Source organism: Orcinus orca, chromosome 4 (assembly GCF_937001465.1).
Source record: "Orcinus orca chromosome 4, mOrcOrc1.1, whole genome shotgun sequence".
NCBI lineage: Eukaryota > Metazoa > Chordata > Mammalia > Artiodactyla > Delphinidae > Orcinus > Orcinus orca.
Window position 1 is genome coordinate 4,895,664 of NC_064562.1, and position 24,000 is coordinate 4,919,663.

The window sequence follows — 24,000 nt, forward strand, 5'->3', positions numbered from 1 at the left end:
AAATTAAAGCTTACAGAAGTTGGGATACTTGCTCAAAGTTACTCAGATAAAAGGCGGAAGAATCAAGATTAAATTCACCCTTGTCTGTGTCTTAAACAAAACTCCTAACCATTAAGGAACACAGCCAAATTGTCTTGAAACTTAAATTATATTATAATTATTTCTGATGATTCAGAACTTAATTCAAAAGGTGCAGCAGGATTTTGCAGTACCTTAGTGTCAGCATTATCACTATAATTATCACTGAACAATAGACGTGTGTCCTAGTTTAAAAAGCATCCTTGTAGATAGAAGGCAGGTAAGCTGGCTTCAGTGGTCTTATATGCTATCACGAATTCTGAAAAATTTCGCCCCACCCCCCAAAACTTCAGCCCTCATAATCCACACCCAGTGGCTTGGTTTCACAGCTAGTTGAACACAGAAGGATGAACTTATATTAGCTGAAATAAAACTTCATTAAGCCTAGGATGCTGATGTCACAGTAACATGCTCAAAATCTAAAAGATAACACGAGGATTACATAGCACCTTTCTTCTCCGTAGTTCAAAGTGCTTTGCAAATATTAAGTTCGGGTCTTCCTCACATGTTGACGGAGTAAAGTCTGCAAAACAAACAACCAAAACCATGTGACTATTCCCTGTCACCTCCTGACTTTATTGGAGAGACGGTATGTGGAGTGGAGAAACCAACTAGATGGGAATCATGCGCTCACATCATTCCAGGCTGCAACTTGGAGACCTCACATACGCCGGTACTGGTGCAGGTTTGACTTGTTTGCAGCTCTCAGTGGCGTGTTTGAGGTCTCTGCCCGCCTGGAGAGGTTTCACAAAGAGGAACCACTGTCACCACAAGCTCAGCTCAGAAGCCATGAAGTCTGCCCAAGAATCTCCTGGGAGGCGTTTCATGTCGACGGAGAAAACATGGAGCATTCACCAAACGGTGCGGGGCAAATGAGGGACCATCTGTAAAAGCAATAAAGTCGGACATGTAACGCACATCTTGTACCAAAATGAATTCCAGATGCATAAAAGATTTAAATGGAAAAGAAAAAAAGTTATCTCAAATGGGAGAGGGATTTTATAGTATGACACAATACTCAGAACCCATAAAAGAAAATATTAATGAAATAGACTTCCAATTTTTAAAACTTCTGCATAGAAAAATCATAAAGTCAAAGACAGATGACAAGCTGGGAACATTTTATTCTGTAGACTGAAAAAAAAATGCACAATGTGAGAGTTGTGAGTTAAGTTTTATTTGGGGCAAAAGGAGGACTAGAGCCTGAGAGGCAGCATTTCAGAGGGCTCTGAGAAACCGCTCCAAAGAGGCGGGGGGAGGGGGGAGGTCAGTATGTACGTGACTCTAGTGAAGGGGGGACGTGCAATCAAGCACACATTTTGGCAGAAGTTTGCTGCTAGTCTCGAGGAGCAGATGTCACCATGAAGGATTTTAGTGCTTTTCTAGGTATGAGAAGATGCAAGAAACTGGGTTCATAAAATCTTCTCCTGAAAATATCTTAACTATCTGAAGACCTGTTCTGCCAGTTTCTCCCAGAGCACAGAGGGCCTCATTCCTGATCTCCAGCCTGAACTCCTTTTAGGGGGTGTTGAAGGTCAGCAGCTGCTGCGCCTCATGATTTAATCCTTGTAGAGGGAGCTGGCAAGTGCCACTTTGTAGTTGGCAGTTCCAGCTATTATCACAGGCAAGTACTTACTTCTGTAGTTCACAAAGAGCTGCTACAAAGTAAATGAGAAGACCAACATCCTTAGGAAAGTGGCTGAGGAATATGAACTTACAGCTTTCAGAAATGGGAATATAAATGGCTCCTTTTTTTAATGTAGTAGCATTTGTATTTTATTTTCATTTATTTTTAGTATCTTTATTGAAGTATAATTGCTTTACATTGTGTTAGTTTCTACTGTATAGCAAAGTGAATCAGCTACACATATACATATATCCCCATATCCCCTCCCTCTTGAGCCTCCCTCCCACCCCACCATCCCACCCCTCTAGGTGATCACAAAGCACGGAGCTGATCTCACCGTGCTATGCGGCTGCTTCCCACTAGCTATTTTACATTTGGTAGTGTGTATGTGTCCATGCCACCCTCTCACTTCATCCCAGCTTCCCAATCCCCCGCTGTGTACTCAAGTCCGTTCTCTACGTGTGTGTCTTTATTCCTGCCCTGCCACTAGGTTCATCATTACTGTTTTCTTAGATTCCATATATATGTGTTAGCATACGGTATTTGTTTTTCTTTTTCTGACTGACCTCTCTGTATGACAGACTCTAGGTCCATCCACCTCACTACAAATAACTCAATTTCGTTTCTTTTTATGGCTGAGTAATATTCCATTGTATATGTGCCACATCTCCTTTATCCATTCATCTGTCAGTGGACACTTAGGTTGCTTCCATGTCCTGGCAACTGTAAATAGTGCTGCAATGAACACTGTGGTACATGTAGCTTTTTGAATTATGGTTTTCTCAGGGTATATACCCAGCAGTGGGATTGCTGGGTCATGTGGTAGTTCTATTTTTAGTTTTTTAAGAAACTTCCATACTATTCTCCACAGTGGGTGTATCAATTTACATTCCCACCAACAGTGCAAGAGGCTTCCCTTTTCTCCAATAAATGCCTCTCCAGCATTTATTGTTTGTTGATTTTTTGATGATGGCCATTCTGACCAGTGTGAGGTGATACGTACCTCATTGTGGTTTTGATTTGCATTTCTCTAATGATTAGTGACGTTGAACATCTTTTCATGTGTAAGGCCAGACACTATAAAACTCTTAGAGGAAAACATAGGCAGAACACTCTTTGACATAAATCACAGCAAGATCTTTTTTGACCCACCTCCTAGAATAATGGAAATAAAAAATAAACAAATTGGACCTAATGAAACCTAAATGCTTTTGCACAGCAAAGGAAACCATAAACAAGATGAAAAGACAACCCTCAGAATGGGAGAAAATCTTTGCAAATGAAGCAACTGACAAAGGATTAATGTCCAAAATATACAAGCAGCTCATGTGGCTCAATATCAAAAAAACAACCCAATCCAAAAATGGGCAGAAGACCTAAATAGACATTTCTCCAAAGAAGATATACAGATTGCCAGAAATGGCTTTTAAACTCATGTTCAAACTCACGTGAGAAAGGCAAATTAAACTACACTGTCTCAAGAATTCAAAAGCTGTTAACAGCCTCAATTGGCCAGGCTATAGGGGAAACTTGTATGCTCATGCTGGTGACAGTAATTTGGTCAAATTTAGGACTTATGAAAACTCAAATGCTTATGCTCTTTGACCCACCAATTCTACTTCTAGGGGAATGGAAGTTTGAAGAGGGTAGTCAGGAAAGGATTCGATGGAAAGGCAAAGTCTGAAGGAAGTGAGGGAGTGAGCTGCGCTGATGCAGTGGGAAGACCAGCCCAGGCAGAGCACCTAAAGCTAAGATGAGTGGAGGGGGGCGGGGGTGGTAGGAAGAGGGACGGGAGGGAGAGGCAGGCGGGTGGTGGGACAGCAGGAGGGCCAGTGTGGCCAGAGTCAGGAGAGCAAGGGGGAGACCATGCGGGAGATGGCAGAGAAGTTTTGGGGGAGCGGGACAGAAGCACACATACACACATATGTATACACATCTGAATATATACATATATATTCTTTTTCAGATTCTTTTCTGTTATAGGTTATTACAAGGTATTGAGTATAGTTCCCTGTGCTGTAGAGTAGGTCCTTGTTGTTTATTTATTTTATATATAGCGGTGTGTATCTGTTAATCCCAAATTCCCAGTTTATCCCTCTCCCCCTTCCCCTTTGGTAACCATAAGATTGTTATCTATGCTTGTGGGTCTATTTGTTTTGTAAATAAGTTCATTTGTATCATTTTTTTAGATTCCACATATAAGTGATATCATATGATATTTCTTTTCGTGTGACTTACTTCACTTAGTATGATAATCTCTAGGTCCATCCATATTGCTGCAAATGACATTATTTCATTCCTTTTTATGGCTAATATTCCATTGTATATATGTACCACATCTTTTTTATCCATTCTTCTGTTGATGGACACTTAGGTTGCTTCTATATCTTGCTTATTGCAAGTAGTGCTGCTATGAACGCTGGGGTGCATGTGTCTTTTTGAATTACAGTTTTGTCCAGATATATGCCCAGGAGTGGGATTGCTGGATCATATGGTAACTCTATTTTTAGTTTTTTAAGGAACCTCCATACTGTTCTCTGTAGTGGCTGCACCAATTTTCATTCCCACCAGCAGTGCAGGAGGAAGGACGTTCCATTTTCTCCACACCCTCTCCAGCATCTGCTGTTTGTAGACTTTGTGATGATGGCCATGCTTACCGGAGTGAGGTGGTGACCTGCACTTTTGAAAGCTCACCCTAACTGCTGTGCTAAGAACAGGGAGCGGGATGGAGCAGTTAGGAGCGATGGGGTGAGGCGCGAGATGACAAAGGGTGGCATCAAGATGACAGCAGTAGAGGTGGTGGGAAATATCCAGACTGTGGGTGTGTTGTGAAAGTAGTCACTCGGATTTATGACAGATTCTACCTGGGGTTGAGAGAAAGAGTCTAGAATGACTCTGAGATTTCGGACCTGAAAAACTGGAAGGGTGACCTTCTATGAACTGTGATGAAGGAGTCTAAGGGGGAGCAGACTGGGAAGGAGCTCAGGTGTCCAATCACAGGCAGGACCACATGAAGGTGCTCGTTAGACATGCAAATGGAAATACCAGCTCAACAGCTGGCTATGGGAATTTGGGGTTTGCGGGAGGGACCCGGGCCGAAGCTCTAAAATTAGGAAGTCAGCACATGTAGAATGGTCAGCAAAGCCTGAGAACTGGCTGGATGAGAGCATCAAGTTAGTGCATGTAGAGAAGGGAAATGGAAAAGCATCCTCCAGTGCACCAACACGTAGAGGTAGGAGTGGTCAGAGGAGCCACAGAACAGACGGGGAAGGAGCAACAAGCGAGGCTAAGAGCAGAACCCAAGGGTGGAGTCCTGCGAGCCAGGCAAAGGAGGTCACCCAGGGGGCACAGTGACGAGTTCCCACACTGCCGTTGGAGCGGGAAGAGGGGCCTGAGAACAGCCCATTCGTCTGTCGTAGCGATGTGGGTCATCAAGGAGCCTGACCACACACAGTCTTAGATGGTGGGAGGGTGAATGCGAGACCGAGGTGGGTTCCAGAAAGCAGAGAATCAAGCCCCAAGATGTTACTACCGCTCATCCAGAAAAAGAATGAAATAATGCCACTTGCAGCAACATGGATGGACCTGGAGATGAGCACACTAAGTGAAGTCAGCCAGAGAAAGATAAATACCATGTGATATCACACTTATATGAGGAATCTAGAGTAGGACACGAATGAACTTGTCTAAGAATCAGAAACAGACTCACGGGCATAGAGAACAGACCTGTGGTTGCCAAAGGGGAAAGGGGGGGAGGGATAAATTAGGAGTTTGGGATTAACATGCACACACTACTGTATATGATACAGATAATCAACAAGGACCTACAGTATAGCACAGGGAACTATATTCAATATCCTGTAATAAACCATAATGGAAATGAATATGAAAAATATATATATTATATGTATTCTATATGTATATAACTGAATCACTTCTCTGTACACCTGAAACTAACACAACATTGTAAATCAACTTTGATTTTTAAAAATGGAAAAAAGAAAAGCTATTACTATCAATTTACAGGAAATATAGGAGAGACAGGAACATGCTGGAAGAGTCATGAGGATGCAGTAAGCCGAATCCAGAACGTGGGGACTTCCACAGGGAAAATGAGCTTTGTATAAAAAACCAGAAAACATAAATGGCATGAAAAGGGGAGGGGGCGAAACTGTTAGAGACGAAAAACCACCTCTAAATACAATATGTTGAGTGCCTGAGTTGAGCCAATCTATTATAAAAGAAAGATGTTTTTGAGACAAACTAGGAAATTTAACCCCTGATCATGTATTTATTGTAGGTTTGTTGCATGGTATTGGTATTGTGACTGGCATCTTTTAGAGTCATTATGTGTTAGTGATGTACAGTGGATGATTTACAGGTGAATGATACGACGTCTGGGATTTGGTTAAAGATACTCCAGATTTAGGGAAGGCAGGTGCATGAAATAAGATTGACAAAATGTTTACAGTCTTTGAAACTGGGTAATGATATATGTCTTTCTACCTTTGTGTATGCTTGAAGTTTTTCCAAATAATTTAAAACAAAAAGACAAAAGCTAAATTCAAGACATATAAAAAAGCAGCAGCAGTGCTGAAGGGATAGCCATAAGGAAAGGGCGCTTGAAAGGCTTTTTAGATTTTTTTCAAGGTGGGAGAAATGAAGGAACATTTGTATGCTATGGGGAAGGTGAAGCAGAGAGAGAAAATGCGATGGTGCCGGAGAGAAGGGAGAATGGCTAGGGTAAAGTCTCTGCATAGAGAAGAAGTTTTGAGCTCTGGTGCAAACGTGGAAGAGCGGACCGGTCACCCACAGTAACAGGGGGTGGGCACGGGTGCGAGAGGCTCGGGACATAGGAGACAGGCGCGCCTTGAAATCCTGGAGCTTTCAGTTCCTTCAGGGAAATAGAACGCGGGGTCACCAGCCGAGCGTGAGGCTGGGGATGCCCTGTGGGAGGTCTGGGCAAGGAGGATGGTTTGTCCCAGAGGCCGGGCGAGGGGGAGGGATGGTGTGATTACCAGGCAGCGTTCAAAGCCTACTGGGAGTTCAGTGTCCAGAAATTAAAGTGAGTCTGATCGGCAAGAGTTTCTCTGGCCAGAAACCATGGATGAGCTCGGGAGGGAGAGGTGGAGTTTCAACCAGGCTTGTGGTCTTGCCAGGGGAGTATTCAGACGGGAAAGAACCAAGGGCGTTGAGAACTGTATTCTTTTTTTTTTTTTTTCCCGGTACGCGGGCCTCTCACTGTTGCGGCCTCTCCCGTTGCGCAGCACAGGCTCCGGACGCGCAGGCTCAGCGGCCATGGCTCACGGGCCCAGCCGCGCCGCGGCATGTGGGATCTTCCCGGACCGGGGCACGAACCCGTGTCCCCTGCATTGGAAGGCGGACTCTCAACCACTGCGCCCCCAGGGAAGCCCCGAGAGCTGTATTCTTTAGAGTCAAGCTAGGCTGCTGTAACAAAGAAATCCAACATTAATTCTGCGACTTAAAGCAGATTTTATGTCTATGTCAAGCCACAGACCGAAGTGACCGTTCCAGGTTACTGGGTCTCAGCTTCAGAGGATCCTTTAAGGGGCAGAGGGAGGGGCTTTCTCTCTCGTTGGTCTTTCGTGATAAGGCTTTGTTCCCATCTGAATCGTGGGTACTGGGAAGCAGGCACATCTTTACCCGTTATCAGGAGGGGAAAGAACGCATGAGGAGAAAGCACTGCGCTTGTTTTAAGGGCCCAGCCTGCAGGGGTCGCACATCACTTAGGCGCTTATTCCGTTGGTAAAAGGTTAGTCCTACGGCCACATTTAAAACAAGGAAGCCCAGGAAATGTCGTGTATATGGCCAGCTGTGTGCTCAGCTATAATTCTAGCATCTTGGAAGGAAGGAGGATGGATAGGGCAGGTGGATAATTAGAACTCTGCAAGGGAGTGAAATAGTAATTGACCAAGGAAAGTATGCTAGGTAAGGAGGAGAGAGGGGGTCCGGGGGGCTGAGCCGTGACCGGGAGGTGGTGGGTCGAGGGGCTGCAGACCTCAGCACAGGAACAGGGTGTCAGGGACCAGAGGCGCCGGGGGTGGCAGTGGTGGTACCAGAGCATGCTGGCCATTGAGAGTATGAGGTCAAGCTCTAGGGTGTGATCTCACGGTGCATGACTGACCCAGGCAAAAGCCTAGAAAGAAAGGAAGTCAAGGGGCTGAGGGCTGGAAAGCTGAAGCCCGAGCCAAACGGATATTGAAATGACTTAGAATCATGACAGGACTTTTCCTGGAGACGAGGACAGGGCGCCAGCTGCTAAAATCTCTGAGAAATAAGGGCAAAGGGCAGTGAGGCACAGGAGGTGGTGTATCTGATGACGTGAGATTCAAAGCTGGGGATGGGGGGAGGGGAGGAGTTCGAAAGTGGCCTCGAGGAGGAAGGAGACCCCAAGTCCATGCCACGTGGCTTACGGGACCTCAGCTCGCCGACCAGGGCTTGAACCCAGGGCCACGGCAGTGAAAGTGCCAAATCCTCACCACTAGGCCCCCAGGGAACTCCCCAGACATCCTTCTTACAAGAAAATTTTAAACGATCCTTAATGTTCAGTGAAAATAATGTTTCTGGAACCCTCACAGGTGGAAAAACTTGAGCATTTTTCTCAAAGCCTTAGGAAATGAGAAGCAAATATTTATGTCCTCTGGGTCTCTGAGTGAACCCACACTGGGAGACTCTGTCCAATATCCAGGTCACTTTGTCTCTTTAGTTAAAAGAAATATATCAAACGGCTTGTCAAATCTGCCATGCGGTAGAATCAAGCCACACTATCATCCAGTTTTAAGGAACTATAATTCTTTTGAATCCTTTCCAAGAATCTCTCCCAGATCATTCCTGTCGCGTTTCTAGTTTATGAATCAGGACTTTCATTCATTGATTTCTTCAACAAGTATTTCTTTCCTTAACCGTTCCAGCACAGCTTTGTCCTAGGCACTTAGGAGGTTATAACGCAGTCCATTTCCAATCCCACAAGGGTTTGCAATCTATTTGGGATGGCAAGAGGAAAAAAAGAAAAAGGAAGGAAGGAAGGAAGAATGCCTTTGAAGTGGTCAAAATATATGTATCTTAAATTCAGAAAAAAATATGCGAAACCCATGAAACAAAAACTATGAAACTTCATTGTGGGACATGAAACAAGGCTTGCAGAGGTGGAGAGACTTTCTGAGTTCCTGGATGGCAAGAGTCAGTATTGGAACAATATCAAATATGCCCAAATTCATCTAAAATGCAGTGCACTTCAGTAAACATCCCAACCCAGATTTTTACAAAATTGACAAGTTGATATAAAAATGATTGGGAAAGGTAACTAAGAGCCAAAAAAATTTTTTTATGAGAATGAGAGTAAGTGAGGGACTTGGCCCTTGAAAATTTAGAGGAAATCAAAATATTCTCTAAATCTATAATGGCGAGAGTCTCATAATTGACTGGAAAGGAAAAAACAAATACGTAGAAGAGAATAGAAAGTCCATGAAAAACAGTTGGAAGTTAATGCTAACTTCTAACAGTGAGTTTTTCATATGTTGGACACCAGTCTAATTTTTAATGTTGAGAACACAGTGATTCTTTTTAAATTTGACTTGGAAAAAATTATAATGCTGTAACAAAATTCCTTCCATTCTCATCTACTTATTTACGTAAATACAGTTTCTCAGCGTTTACGTCTATAACAACAAAGGAAAAGTATGAATTAATGTTGAACCTGTCTGATTCTTGCAATGAGTAATATTTATCCATAAGAGTGAATAAGGTGAATCTTAGCTTTATCTGTCATTGAGAAATGCATTTATAGCACAATTTTATTTTTTATGTTTAAGAATTATAAATTTTTGTTATATTGATAAATTTTGAACTAGAATGATAGGATATTTTAATTTAGAGCTTCATTAGCCCAGAAAATTAAATTTATATATATATTTTGTTACAGAGTATAATTGAATAATCAAAGATTTTGAAGTATACAAATTGTTTTACATTAAGATAAAATTATGTGGGAGAAGTGAAATAGAAATATTAGTTCAAGGATATCAAAGAATGATGCAAAATCTTTGCCTGTTAAACAAGAGGTATCATGCAGATTTCATTTGATATTTTATTGTACAGTATATTGATATAATTGCTTATGTGATTGTTTTTCTGTAATAGTTTGTCTTGTGAGAGTAGTTAAAAGGATAAGATTCTAGTGCCAGACTGATGGTTTCTAATCATTGCTTGGCTTTTCATTAGCTGTGCACAGCTACTTAACTGCGTGTATCAGTTTTCTCATCTGTAAAATGGGAGTGATAATACTACTTCCCTCATAGGGTTGTTGCCAGGGTTAAATGAACTAACAACAAGAAAATGCTTAGGACAAGGTCTGGGACACAGTAAGTGTTACGGATGGCCTTCCTATTATTTTTAAGAAATAGTGTGCCACACCTGAGAATATCAGAGATGACTGATCTATTAATAAGAAACATTTGATATGCAAATTGGCAAACAGTCTGCTTAAATAACTAACAATTGCTATGCCATATGTTGTTATTCATTCAACAAATACTAACTTGGCTACTGGTTTGTGCTGGTCTGTGATGTATCTTTTAAAAATATTTTATACTTTTTATAGTCACTAAAATAAAAAAGTAACTGCTCTAACTTCTTAATGTATAACAAGGTTTAAAGGAAACGTATGAATCCAAATTTAATTCCTTCCAGCAATTAATCTGAAATCATATTTTGCTGTCTAGTTTAATCCAAATCACAACTCATGAACTCCTCTTGTGTTTTATAAAGACAAAAACAATTTTTAAAAGGTTGAAAGGTTAAATAAATTTGAGAAAGGCTGGCTTACACCATAAAGTTACTAAAATGTTGAATAAAAGTACAAGGTTGTCAAAATACCTGCATTAACTTTTCTAGTTGGACTCCAGCACTATTTATGTGGCATTATTATATAAAGATACCACTGAATGACAACATATGCATGTTTTTTTCAACTGAATAAAATTTAACTATAGGCTTGGTCAGCATCACTGGTAGGTGCCAATGGATCCACGTTAACTTTTTCAAGCCACTAGTTTTTTTTTTTAATTGAAGTATAGTTGATTTACACTTGTGTTAGTGTATCAAGCCACTCGATTTATGTTCAATGCACTGAAGTACTAATGCACTGCTATCCGCCTTGGCAGTGCTAAGCAATGGACTGAAAATTCAGCCAGTGCTTTCCAGTCTATAACATTAATGAGTTTTACAAAGTATTTAACTCACTACAACAATAATTAGCTGTGCTTTTGACCTTAATTAATGAATGGAATCTCCATTATTCTTGGAAGGAATGCAGACAGAGAACAGCAATGCTTAAACTTTTTTGGGTTTGGGGGCATCAAAGAGAATCTTAAAAGTATGGTCTTTCTCCAAAAAACTGCACATTCTTGCAAGACTTTGTGTAGAATTTCAGGGGATCTGAGTGATGTTTCTCAAAGTGTTGTCCACAAACCATCTGCATCCAGTTTTCTTTTTTTTTTAATTAATTAATTTATTTATTTTTGGCTGCATTGGGTGTTCGTTGCTGTGCGCGGGCTTTCTCTCGTTGTGGCGAGCAGGGGCTGCTCTTTGTTGCGGTGCGCGGGCTTCTCACGGTGGCGGCCTCTCTTGTGGCAAAGCACGGACTCTAGGTGTGCAGGCTTCAATAGCTGTGGCACGTGGGCTCAGCAGTTGTGGTGCACGGGCTTAGTTGCTCCGCGGCATGTGGGATCTTCCTGGACCAGGGCTTGAACCCGTATCGCCTGCACTGGCAGGTGGGCTCCTAACCACTGCACCACCGGAAAGTCCTCGCATCCGAATTTGTTGAGGTTCTACGTAAAGTTCATTTCCTGAGTCCCACTCTCACTAGATTGGAATCTCACAGGATCAGGCCCAGAAATAGGACTTGAACAATGTCCACAAGTGAGACTGTTTAAAAACAAACTTTACTTTTTATCAAAGGAAAACACACACACACACACAAGCACATTCATATCTATCATTGAAAAAGTCAAATAGTTTCCAAAGAAGATATACAGATTGCCAACAATCACATGGAAGGATGCTTGGCGTCACTAATCATTAGAGAAATGCAAATCAAAATTACAGTGAAGGGGCTTCTCTGGTGGCGCAGTGGTTGAGAATCTGCCTGCCAATACAGGGGACACGGGTTCGAGCCCTGGTCTGGGAAGATCCCACATGCCGCGGGATGTGAGCATCCCGTGTCACACCCGTGAGCCACAGCTACTGAGCTTGCACGTCTAGAGCCTGTGCTCCGCAACAAGAGACCGCGATAGTGAGAGGCCCGCGCACCGTGATGAAGAGTGGCCCCCGCTTGCCACAACTAGAGAAAGCCCTCGCACAGAAACGAAGACCCAACACAGCAAAAATAAATAAATTAATTAATAAACTCCTACCCCAACATCTTCTTTTAAAAAAATAATAATAACAATGAGGTATCACCTCACACCGGTCAGAATGGCCATCATCAAAGTATCTACAAACAATAAATGCTGGAGAGGGTGTGGAGAAAAGGAAACCCTCTTGCACTGTCGGTGGGAATGTAAATTGATACAGCCGCTATGGAGAACAGTATGGAGGTTCCTTAAAAAACTAAAAATAGAACTACCATACCACCCAGCAATCCCACTACTGGGCATATACCCTGAGAAAACCATAATTCAAAAAGCTACATGTACCACAATGTTCACTGCAGCACTATTTACAATAGCCAGGACCTGGAAGCAACCTAAGTGTCCATCAACAGAGGAATGGATAAAGAAGATGTGGCACATATATACAATGGAATATTACTCAGCCATAAAAAGAAACAAAATTGAGTTATTTGTAGTGAGGTGGATGGACCTAGAGTCTGTCACACAGAGTGAGGTTAAGTCAGAAAGAGAAAAGCAAATACTGTATGCTAACACATATATATGGAATCTAAAAAAATAAATGGTTCTGAAGAACCTAGGGGCAGGACAGGAATAAAGACACAGACGTTGAGAATGGACTTGAGGACACGGGGAGGGGGGAAGGGTAAGCTGGGATGAAGTAAGAGAGTGGCATGGACATATATACACTACCAGATGTAAAATAGATAGCTAGTGGGAAGCAGCCGCATAGCACAGGGAGATCAGCTCAGTGCTTTGTGACCACCTAGTGGGGTGGGATAGGGAGGGTGGGAGGGAGGGAGACGCAAGAGGGAGGAGATATGGGGATATATGTATACCTGTAGCTGATTCACTTTGTTATACAGCAGAAACTAACACACCCTTGTAAAGCAATTATACTCCAATAAAGATGTTTTAAAAATAAATAAAATAAAAAGTCAAATAGTACTAAAAGGCTTTATAATAAAACCCAGCAGGGGCTTCCTTGGTGGCGCAGTGGTTAAGAATCCGCCTGCCAGTGAAGGGGACACGGGTTCGATCCCTAGTCTGGGAAGATCCCACATGCCGCGGAGCAACTGGGCCCGTGAGCCACAACTACTGAGCCTGAGCGTCTGGAGCCTGTGCTCCGCAGAGGGAGAGGCCGTGATAGTGAGAGGCCCACGCCCCGCGGTGAAGACTGGCCTCCACTCTCCGCAACTGGAGAAAGACCTCGCACAGAAACAAAGACCCAACACAGCCAAAAATAAATAAATTAAAAAACAAACAAACATGGGTCTCCTGCCGCACCCTTCCCCACAGCCAGTCCCAGCCCTACAGGTTACCACCTTCAACTTTTCTAGCTAGCTTCACTGATATCTTCCTCCATCTCTTTAAAAAGTTATATGCTTCTGTCACTGTTTCTTGATTTGCCAATTTAAGTCCTTGTCTCTTGACTTCCCGCCATTGTGAATAAATACTAGACTATCCCTCCCTTACCCCGACCCCACTTTTCTTCTTCCCTCCCCCAGCATAGTTACGTATAATTTTTGTTAAATCAATAGCTGACGTTACATTAGTGAGACTATATAAATATCGGTCACTCAGTGACCAAGAGCCAACTAACACATTGCAACCACTTTTTCTTTTCCTGCACACGCTTTCTTTTTTTCTGAAGTTAATAATTGCCTCATTTTATCATTTGTTTGGTTTTCCAGCTGCCTATCGTTAATTTTTCCCCAGTGCTCCAGCACCTCTGCCATATACTTATTAATAATATACTCCTTACACTCGAATACTTCGTTCTGTTTTCCTTAGCTACCTCTGGAGCCCCTTCCCTTCTCCTGCCCCTAGCCTGCTGTTTTCGAGAGGTCCTGGGTCGCCCTTCCTGCCACCTAGCTGCTTTTTTTCCTAGTATCTTGTTGCCTGTATCTTCCCTTTTCTTGTTTTAATCCCCTATTTTGCTAACGTACGTACATCTTCCAGCTGCCTGAAAAAGAATGGAGGTACAATGTTTGAGAACTTGTGTATCTAAAAGTGTGTGTATTCTACAGTACTGATTTATGGTTTAGCTTAGTCCAGGATCCTAGGATGAAAACAGTCTTCCCTCTGAACGTTTAAGGTGCCGCTCTGTTGTCTGCCACCATCAAGAGCAGCTAGAAACGGCTCTGATGCTGTTCTGAGTCCTGCTCCTTTTTTTTTTTTTTTTTTTTTTTTTTTTACGGTACGCGGGCCTCTCACTGTTGTGGCCTCTCCCGTTGCGGAGCACAGGCTCCGGACGCGCAGGCTCAGCGGCCATGGCTCACGGGCCCAGCCGCTCCGCGGCATGTGGGATCTTCCCGGACCGGGGCACGAACCCGTGTCCCCTGCATCGGAAGGCGGACTCTCAACCACTGTGCCACCAGGGAAACCCCCTGCTCCATTTTTTTGATTAGCTTTTCTCTCTGAAAGGTTTTACAGTTTTTTTCCCTTATCCAAGATGTTCTGAAATTTAATGATGAAATGCCTTGAAGTTCAAGGACATGTCCTGTTCTGGGCAGGCCCTATCCATATGGGGACACCTCTCCTTCAGCTATGGGAAATTTTCTTTTATTATTTCTTTGATGATTTGCTCCCCACTGTTTTCTCTGATCTCCTTTCTGAAGCTCCTATTAGTAATTCTCTGGATGGATTCACCAACATTCTCATCTTTCCTCTTCTACTTTCCATCTTTCCCAACTTTATCCTTCAGTTCTTTTCACTGAATATTTTATTTACATCATATATTTAATTTTCAAGAGAGCTTTCTTGTTGAGTGTTGTTCTTTCATCGCTTCCTGTTTTTGTGTTACAGGCATATCTTACTTTGTCCCTTTGATGCTATTAATCAATTACAGCTTTGAAGTCCCTTTCTCCTTGCATTGTCTGTTTGCTCCAGTTCCCTTTCACTTCTGTGTGTATTTTCCTTACCATGTTGCAGGTGTTCATCACATGGTTACCGATTCCTGGACTGCCCCTCATACTGAGGAGTGAGACTCTAAGCATTTTAGAAGAAATTCTCTGTGTGGAGTACTGATTTGTGAAATCCACAAGCAGGTGCTCTAGTAGAGGACCGGCCTTCCACTGGGCTCCTGCCACGGCAGATGTCTGGAGAGCTTTTGTCTGCCGCCATCCTCTCCCTCTGGCCAGGCACTCACCTGATGCCCCTCTTTGGCCCACGGATGGATAGATGGTGCCTGGTAGTGCAGGGTGAGGAGAGAAGGGCCCTGAGGTCTAACTAGTTCACGTGTAGACCTTCACCCATCCTTCAGGGACCCTCACCTCCCAAGTGCGGAGGCTTCAGAGTCTCAGGGGGGCTGGCCTGCGTCTTCATTCTTGGGTTTGAACTCCTCCTCTCTGATCAACTAGTTACTCCTCCTTCATCCACTTTCCACCTGCAAACCTTGTCCTTGGCCAAATGTTTGTGGAAATCTCTCCTGCCCTTTGTCCTTGTTCCTTGCAGGCCGACACCTTCTTATTCCTCTGCTGTCGTTTTAGTGGGCTTTGAGGAAGGGGAGGTGGGGCAGAATGTGGGTGGGCAAGTCCCAGTTTGAAGCAGAATTCCAAAGTAATTATTGTGCAACAAACAGGGAAGAGTCAGTGGCTAGGGCACAGGTGGCACTGGCACACCAGATGACTACTGGCTAAATACGAGAACTGGATGAATTCACGTAGAATTCACGATTGAAGAGCAATGAAGTATGATGTCTGCTGAACTACTGACTTAAGCGGTCATCAGACCCCCAAAATAAAATCCCTGTCAAATGAACAAGTGAACAAAGAAGAAAAAAAAAAAAAGAAAAAGGAAGGAAGGAAGGTCACACACACGTTATGTGTAGCTATTTCTACTTACCCAGCTTGCAGATGGACACATGACCATAACCATCTTTGTACCTCCCTGCATCCTCTAAATGTTATGCACTGTGTTTGAGTGTGAATGAGTGTGTGGGAGAGGGTTTCTGTATCGCTCCCAAGACCTCACCTCTGGAGGTGAAATAAAGTCCACAGAATCTGAAATATGTGCATGAATTTAAGTGCCTGGACCAAAGTTACACACCTTAGAGGCATTAATAAATAGGTAAATATTACCTGAAAAGAAACTTTTTTTTTTTAATTTGGAAGAAGGAGTGTCTTGTGGGCAGCTTTTTAAACTGAGAAGTAACAGTATCAGATCAACATTTTTACATTTAATTTGTTCAAAAAACCCCACATCCCTGCTACCGATTACCTCACAGAATCCACGTACGGAGCTGGAGATGCAAAAATCCATAATCCTCGGTCCTGTCAATAGTTGTATTCATGGCCAGTTAGGGTAATGCTCCTTCGAATGTAGGAAAATATGCAATAAAAAATTGAGTTTGCTATGTTTAAATTCTTTTTAAAATTTATTTAAAAATTATTTTTCACACAACTATGTATAACATAGACAACTAACAAGAACCTAGCCTGTGTATAGCAAAGGGAACTCTACTCAATGCTCTGCGGTGACCTAAATGGGAAAGAAATCCAAAAAAGAGGATATATGTGTATGTATGGCTGATTCACTTTGCTGTACAGCAGAAACTAACACAACATTGTAAAGCAACGATACTCCAATAACAATTAATTTAAAAATTATTTTCACCATTCCTTTATTCTTGCCTCTTATAAATGATTTGCAAAATGACATCAAAATATGAAAACAATAGAGGAGGTCCATTGGTGATGACTGTTCCCCTGGTACACTGAAAGTTAAGCAGGTAGGGTTTATTTGCCTCAAATAACAAGCAATTGAGGACAGAAAACAGGACCCTCTCTTATACAGTGCTTTTGGCTTCAGATACTAGCAAATTATCTCACTGAATGGGGAAGGTCAGCCGGGGTACGGGGACTGTGGCTCAATAATGTTATTGAGGGACACACCTCCCTGCTCTGGCTGGTTTCATGCTCAGGCTGCAGCAAAAGAACTATCGCGTTACACGTAGACATACAACCTCCAAAGGAAGGGAAAACCCCACCTCCCTATGAAGAGTGCAGAAACTTCCAGAACACCTCCTTCCCCTCCAGCTCCTTTCCCTCTTGCCTCCTGTTCCCCATTAGCTCATTCCTGAGCTACCACCTTGCAAAAGCAACGGGATTTCCCGTAGATCTTTCAGACTCAGGCTGGGGACAGTGTCGGTCTTCCCTGAGGCACGCAGGCCTGAGGGAGGAATGGACACCTGAACAAAACTGGGCTTCTGTTGGGAAGAAGGGGGTAACAGGTATCGGGTAGACTACAGGCTCCACGACATTCTAATTGTGGACGCAAAACACCTAAAGCAATTTGCAGAACTCACACTCAGACTGGAGGGAACGCTCACCGGGACTCAGAATGGAATAGGACCAGGAAGTCAGCCTTCCCCATCTGAGACCTATTCTGCGTCTCCAGACCCTCAGGATATTGTTTGGGTTCCTCCTCCTTTCCACGGCCGCCTGCAGGAGCAGCCGGCAGATTACTGTCCAAGACGGAGGATGAGGTGTATGAGACTATGGAAGGACCAGTGCTGGAGCCTGGGACGGCGCTAAGCCTCAGGGCTGAAGCAGTGACCAACGGATGCCAGGGGACTCGAGGGGTTTCTGAAGGGGTTTCTGAATAGGCCCGGAACAGCCAGGAGGAGAAACAGTGAAGCTGGGGTGCAAGGGCTGTCTGGAGCTGTCTCCCAGAACTCGGTGGGTTAGGATTTTTGTAACACTTAAAATCCAAAGCGAGAAAGGTGTGGCCAGAACCAGGATGAGGAACAACATGGAGTTGAGAGGAAGCAAAGTGGGAGAAGGGCACCATTTCAGTTCCTTTTTTCTCCCCTAACTGAAGAGTTGTCTTTAGTTGTAAATGCACACTTTTCCTTTAGAGTTGCCCAGTCAGGTCCAAAATTGAGAAAGATGGCGGGGCAGGCTGAGTTTTTAATTGTCCCTTGTGGATGATCCCACAGACTTGGACAGGGGTGGGACAGGAACAGCCCTTGGAGGTGAGGAACCAAGGACACCATACCAAATTCCTCTTTGGTACGCTGTTGCAAAAGCTGCTAGGCACACCACGAGTATGCAGATTTTAGTTTTAAGAATAAAAGATATTTTCTGACCAAGGATGGGGTAAGGAATGGTGGTGTGTGGCCGGCCATAAGATGACTCAGGACCTTGTCTTAATAAAATCATAACAGATGAGACCAATACCTGAAATACAGGATACTGACCAGTACTGGCAGTCCTGTGAGGTAGATGCTTTCAATAAACAGAAACAGCAGAGCTGCAAATCAGGGTCCTGTGCACACTACATCATGGGAAAGGATGAACCAGCATGAACATTTAATTCATCATTTTAATGGTGAAAATCTGAAGGAAAAAAAAATGACTGCGTTTCAATTTCTACCACCTTTCCCATACTTTTGTGAAATTTCAGCACATCTTCACTCACAGCTAGCTTCCCACCAAGGCCAGAAACCTACGCAATAAAAAATGATAATGCAAACTAAATTGGGCCCAGAAGAGATATGTTGGATTATATTTCTATTCATGGAAATACATTTGCCTTTTTGAGTCTCCAAGAGTCCTCCTTCCAACAAGTCTAAGAGAATCCAGGTGAAGCGCTCAGTGACCGCGGCTCATGCAGGACATGGTGTGGGTCGGGATCTCACCACCGTGTAAACGCTGGGCAGCCAGCGCTGGAAGGCTGGTCCCTCACACCGCAGCCGGGAGTTCTCACAGACCCAGGGAGGGGCTGGCAGGTGAGTGAACTCAGGTACCACGGTAAGACCTCCCTTCCCCACACCAAACAGCGTCCGCCTGGTATCAGGTTAGGATGTGCTCTGTTACATGATTAGGAAAGCAGTCCCTTGTTCTAAAATAGCTTAAGTTTCTAAATCTACGTAGTGAATTCCACGTGCAACTTTTTACGTAACTATGGGATGGTGGCCCAAGATGCCAAACAGCAAATTACTCGACCAAATATTAAAAAACCCCAAAACCTCATAAAAGCAAACCCGGAGAACTCTCACGTGGATCCGGCACAAGCGCCAGTGCCTGGGGTGTCGCGAGATTCCGTCCAATCAGCCCCTGAGCGGCGACCTCGTGCAGGAAGCCCGCTCCCCCAGCGCACGCCTCCCGCGAACGAGCCCGCGCACCTGCACAGGCGACAGCCCAGGTTCAGCGGCTTTGTCTCAACGCGACAAAGACCCGCCCTGCAGCTCTCCGGGGCTCCGAGGGACGCAGCGCCCCGGGGACCCCCGCCGCCTTCGGAGCCGCGCCCCCCTGCCCCCTCCCAGGGGTCCCGCCCCGCGTCCCAGCGCCCTCCCGACCCCCCGCCCCGCGTCCCAGCGCCCACCCGCTCCCCCGCCCCGCGTCCTAGCGCCCTCCCGCCCCCCGCCCCCCATCCCACCAACACCACAACCTCCACCCCAAACTCCAGCCCCCAGCCCTACCCCCCGGGTCCCCGCCCCCTGCCCACCAGGGCCCCCACCCACCTGGCCCCGCACCCCGCCCTCGGGGCCCCCGCTTTAAGCACCGCCCCTCTCCGCCCCCGCTCCCTCCCCCTTTAAGTGCCCTGCCCCCGCCTCCCCGAGGCCCCACCCCCCTCCCCCTTTAAGCGCCCAGCGGGCCCCCCCCCCCCCGCGTCTCCCCAGGCCCCCTTTAAGAGCCTCGCCCCGCCCCCTGCCCCCCGCCTCCTGCCCCCCGCGGCCCCCGACCCCGGATGCGGGGCCGGGCGGGGTCCCGGGGCCAATGGCGGCCGCGCTCCTCCCGCGCCGGCGGCGGCTCCTCCCGCGGGGAGAACTGTCAGCGCGCGGCGGCGGCGGCGGGCCAGCCCCGTCATATGACCGGCCGGCGGCCCCGGCGCCGAGCACAGCTGCCCGCGCCGCGATGGCCCCGCCGCCGCCCCCGGCCGCGCGCTGAGCCGGGCCGAGGCCGCGGAGCCGCAGCCGCAGCCGAGCCGCAGCGCCATGGCCCCGACTCTGCTGCAGAGGCTCTTCAACAGGAAGGGCGGCGGCGGCTCCGCGGCGGCGGCGGCGGCGGCGGCGGCAGCCCCGGGCCGGGCGCCCCGGGAGGGGCCGGCCTTCAGGTGAGGGGCCGCGGGACGGAGGGGCTCGGAGCGGGAAGGGACGAGGGGAGGGGCCCGCCCGGCACGCCGCCGCCGCCGACCCGGCACCGTGGGCCCCAATCAGGCGCCGCGCGGCGCTCCCCCCCCACCCGCTTGGAGGTGCCGGGGCTCCGGGGGTACCCGCCGCGGGCCCGGGGGTCGCGGGTCGTGGGGGCCCTGGGGCGCCGCTGCAGCCTATTGTGTGGGAGACGCCGTGGCGCGAGCGCGGCACCGCCTCCTCCCTCGCCGTGGGACCGGCTCTCGGACGCGTGCCTGGCAGCGAGCCGCTTCCCCGCCGCGGGGCGCCGGCTGCGCGGGGCGTGTGCGGGCCCCGAGGTGCCCGCGCAACGAAGCTGGTGCGTGTGCGCACGGACTGACCACCGGTACGCGCCTCCGGAGACGCGCCGCGCGCGCGGGCGGCGCGCTGGCATCCTGGGTGCCTTCGGTTGCTTTCTCCCGGTTGCTCGCCCGGCAGCCTTGGGCGCCGGGTGTGATCCGATCCCCCTTTCACGGCCGAGGGAACGTTAAGTCGCAGAGAGCGCGACCCGCAGATGGGGGCGACAGACCCTGCATTTGACCTGCGCGCTTTGAGCGCACAGTCCAGCCTGAACGCTCTAGGCCCGTCCGCCCTCCTGGGCTAACTTTAACACGGGGCCTTAAAACGGCCTGTATTGCCTTTCAGCACGCTTGTGTTGAGAAGTTCATTTACTTCCCTGTAACAGTTTTTTCCCAGCAGGTGTTTTACTGAGCATCTACTTCCAACTTGGACACTCTGCTGGGTGCTTTTTGGCTAAAATGTCTTGCAGAAGGAGTTTATAATTGAAGTGTAGACCCAGGGTACTTAACCTTTCAAAAGTTTCAAGCGGAACTTTGACTGCATTTTGGGCCAAGTTTTGTGTTCTAGATTTTGCTCCGCGTAAATCCCATTCGCTGAAAGCACCCAAAGCCCCTCACGGCAGTTACGTGAATGTTACCAGTCTTTTGTGACCGTGGGTGTGTGTGGGTGTGTGTTGTTATTTAGAAGGTAAGTTGTGAAGACTTGACACACCTTCGTTAAATTCCCGTGTGTTCTGTAGGTGTACTGAATCGTTACAATTCAAGCAGGGAATTCTACTCCTTTCACTGCTTTGGGTACTAGTGATGCTGTGTTGCTTCTCAGAACTCGGTAGAATTACTTCTGGCCCAGGGTGTGTAATTTCTCCTCTTCCCTCCTGGTAACCCAGACTCGGTGGAGGGAACAAAGCCTGGAGAGGACAGGGCATGTGTTCCAGGTGTCTTTGCTTGGGCAGCCCTTGTCAAGGACACAAGAGCCCTCTGAATGCACGGTCGTGGCTTCCTGTGCTCTACGCTCACTTTCCCACCACCGTTTCCTCCATCTACAACTGTAAGGGAGTGTCTTTTGAACAAAAAAACTGTGGCTATATTTAGGGCCTGGCCATATTAGGGAAACTGATTCTAACTTTGTGGGAACATTCTCAGTGTAGTGTTCTGACTTCCTGTTGGTGTCTAGTGAAGAACACAAAATTGGGCCAGGGAATGGTTTTGGAGGTTTGTTTTTGTTGACCTCATTAGGATTTTCTGCAAGTTTGGGAGGTGAATGCTCAGGAGAAAACTGGAGGTCTCAGGGCCCTTCAGCAGTGTCCCTGCTAAGGGTTCCCCTTGGAAAAAGAAATGCAGTAAAGACTCAGGAAGATGAGGGCCAAATCAACCGTGTCACACCACGTCGACCAAGGGCACCCGGGCAAGTCTTTCTTCCTGCTCTCCTCACCTGGCTGAACTCTCAGATGCTGTGCAGCCTTCCTGGGAGAGTGGAAAATTTCCCTCTCTCGCCCTACAGAATGATGACCTCACACTTCATATCTATCCAGATTTAACGAAATAGGAGCTCGCATGTGCTTCTGGGGGAAGGGGTACCTCAGACAGGCAATGAGCTGCCCTTGGGGGCCCACTTTGTAGCTGAATAGATTTTCAGAAGTTAAGGTGCAACGCTTAGGTTGAACCTCTAGCACGCCTAACGGGAATTTGTATCCTTTTAAATTGTGTCTGTGAAATTTGTCTTCTTTTTCCCCCCTTTGGCCACGCTGCACGGCACGCGGGATCTTAGTTCCCTGACCAGGGATGGAACCTGTGGAAGTGCGGAGTCTTAACCACTGGACCGCCTGGGAAGTCCCTGATTTTGTATGCTTTAGTGCCTTTAAATACAGGCAGTACCTTGTAGATCTTGAGAATGAAAGGAAGATTCAGGCTGGCTTTTGGGCGGTTTTGTAGCATAGATCTCCATGCATTTTGGGGAAAAGCCTAAGTAAAAATAAGACCCAGTTTGTATATACATCTTTTTGTTTTAGAGTTCTTCTCTCTCTCTCCTCTCAGTGGTGGACTTCCACTAGTCATCTTAAGCCCTTCCCCCCTTCTCTGCAGTCGTGCCCTGGATGGTGCTCTGCTCGCCCTGTGCCCGGCCCTGTCACCTCCCCAACTTCCTCACCGTCCGCTCGTCCCTGCAGTTCTCACTCACTGGACTTGATTAGAGAGGAACTTTGAGGCCTGGTGTAAGTAGCTTCCCTCACAGGTCATTTTCAGATCTTTGTGCTTCCCAGCGTTCCACCTGCAAAGGGTCATCACAGTTGGGATTCCCTCTTAAGTGTATTTTTTCAGGATCTCGACAAGAAGCCCTTTTCATAGCTTTGAGGAAAGAGCTTGCTAGGAAGACAGAAAAAGAATCAGAAGAGGTTGAATTTTCAAGTTTGGGAGAAGGAAATGGGACACTCTGCGATTATGGTACTCGTGAAGTGTAAGCTCTAAAGTTATAAAGTTGCATCGTGGTCTTGAAATTTGAGAGAATTCTCCATTCGCTGGTCTTCACAGTGCTTTCACTTTACCTAGTTGATATATACGTACACACGCACACACACGTGTGTGTGATATAACTCTTTTTTCCAGAAGGATGAACGAGAACAAAATGAGGTTATTTGTCTGGAGGCTCAAACAAGTAGAATTGGGTTCTTGGTTCCCTTGCATCTCAGGGAAGCATGTTCATTTAGGAACTTTTAAAAGCCAAGGTGTGCCCACTGACTTCTTTTTTTTTTTTTTTTGCGGTACGCGGGCCTCCCACTGCTGTGGCCTCTCCCGTTGCGGAGCACAGGCTCCGGACGCGCAGGCTCAGCGGCCATGGCTCACGGGCCCAGCAGCTCCGCGGCATGTGGGATCTTCCCGGATCTTCCCGGACCGGGGTCCGAACCCGTGTCTCCTGCATCGGCAGGCGGACTCTCAACCACTGCGCCACCAGGGAAGCCCCCCACTGACTTCTTGAGCTGCATGTCTGGTTCAAGTTTGAAGTTTTATCTTAAGATGTTTTTTTTCTAATGTCTCTGGTAAATTAGTGGACCAGTTTCCACCTCAAATGTGTATGCAAGAGGGAGGCGGAAGAGGTCACCGGTTAGGCAGTGTCTTATTGGGGACCAGTTAGACGAAGCGAGTAAGCATGTGTGTTGCTTGGGATGAGAGGGGTAAAGGAGAGCATCGCAGCCGCTTGGTAGGTGGCTGTGTAAATGCTGGGAAGGAGAGACCCCACCCCTGCGCCTCTCCAGTCCTGAATATCCGAGGCCACAGGGCCTAGTTAGTGCTAATCCAAACGGTTCTGTTAGAACAACATTAAGTCACCCGTTCCAGGGTTAGTATTATGTAAGTATGGTATAATCCACTTACCATTGTTATCCAGTGGCGTCTGATGCTCATCTCCTGGGCCTGTGGCTTTGCGCTCCGCCCATACAGACCAAGGTAGGACAGTCTGAGGACAGCAGGTCCTACGCC

The 24,000-nt window shown here is 46.6% G+C and overlaps 1 protein-coding gene and 1 long non-coding RNA gene across 4 annotated transcripts in view; one reads left to right on the forward strand and one right to left on the reverse strand.

The window, feature by feature from the left end:
- Positions 1 to 47: 47 nt before the first annotated feature.
- Positions 48 to 19,403, reverse strand: LOC117200039 (uncharacterized). Of its 2 annotated transcripts, none has more exons than XR_007476972.1 (3): positions 18,317 to 19,403; positions 16,336 to 16,428; positions 48 to 962 (listed from the first exon to the last, which is right to left on the reverse strand). It is a non-coding gene; the product is annotated as an uncharacterized LOC117200039 (long non-coding RNA). The 2 variants fall into 2 exon arrangements; XR_004481468.2 differs by lacking the exon at positions 48 to 962 and adding an exon at positions 6,913 to 7,153.
- A 512-nt stretch (positions 19,404 to 19,915) lies between these two features.
- FNIP2 (folliculin interacting protein 2) overlaps positions 19,916 to 24,000 on the forward strand; it is a 135,958-nt gene continuing 131,873 nt past the window's right edge. For both annotated transcript variants that reach the window (XM_033421526.2, XM_033421533.2), the window contains exon 1: positions 19,916 to 20,175. In XM_033421526.2, the coding sequence (XP_033277417.1) occupies positions 20,057 to 20,175 (119 nt within the window). In that variant the 5' untranslated portion in view covers positions 19,916 to 20,056. The remainder of the gene's footprint in view (positions 20,176 to 24,000) is intronic.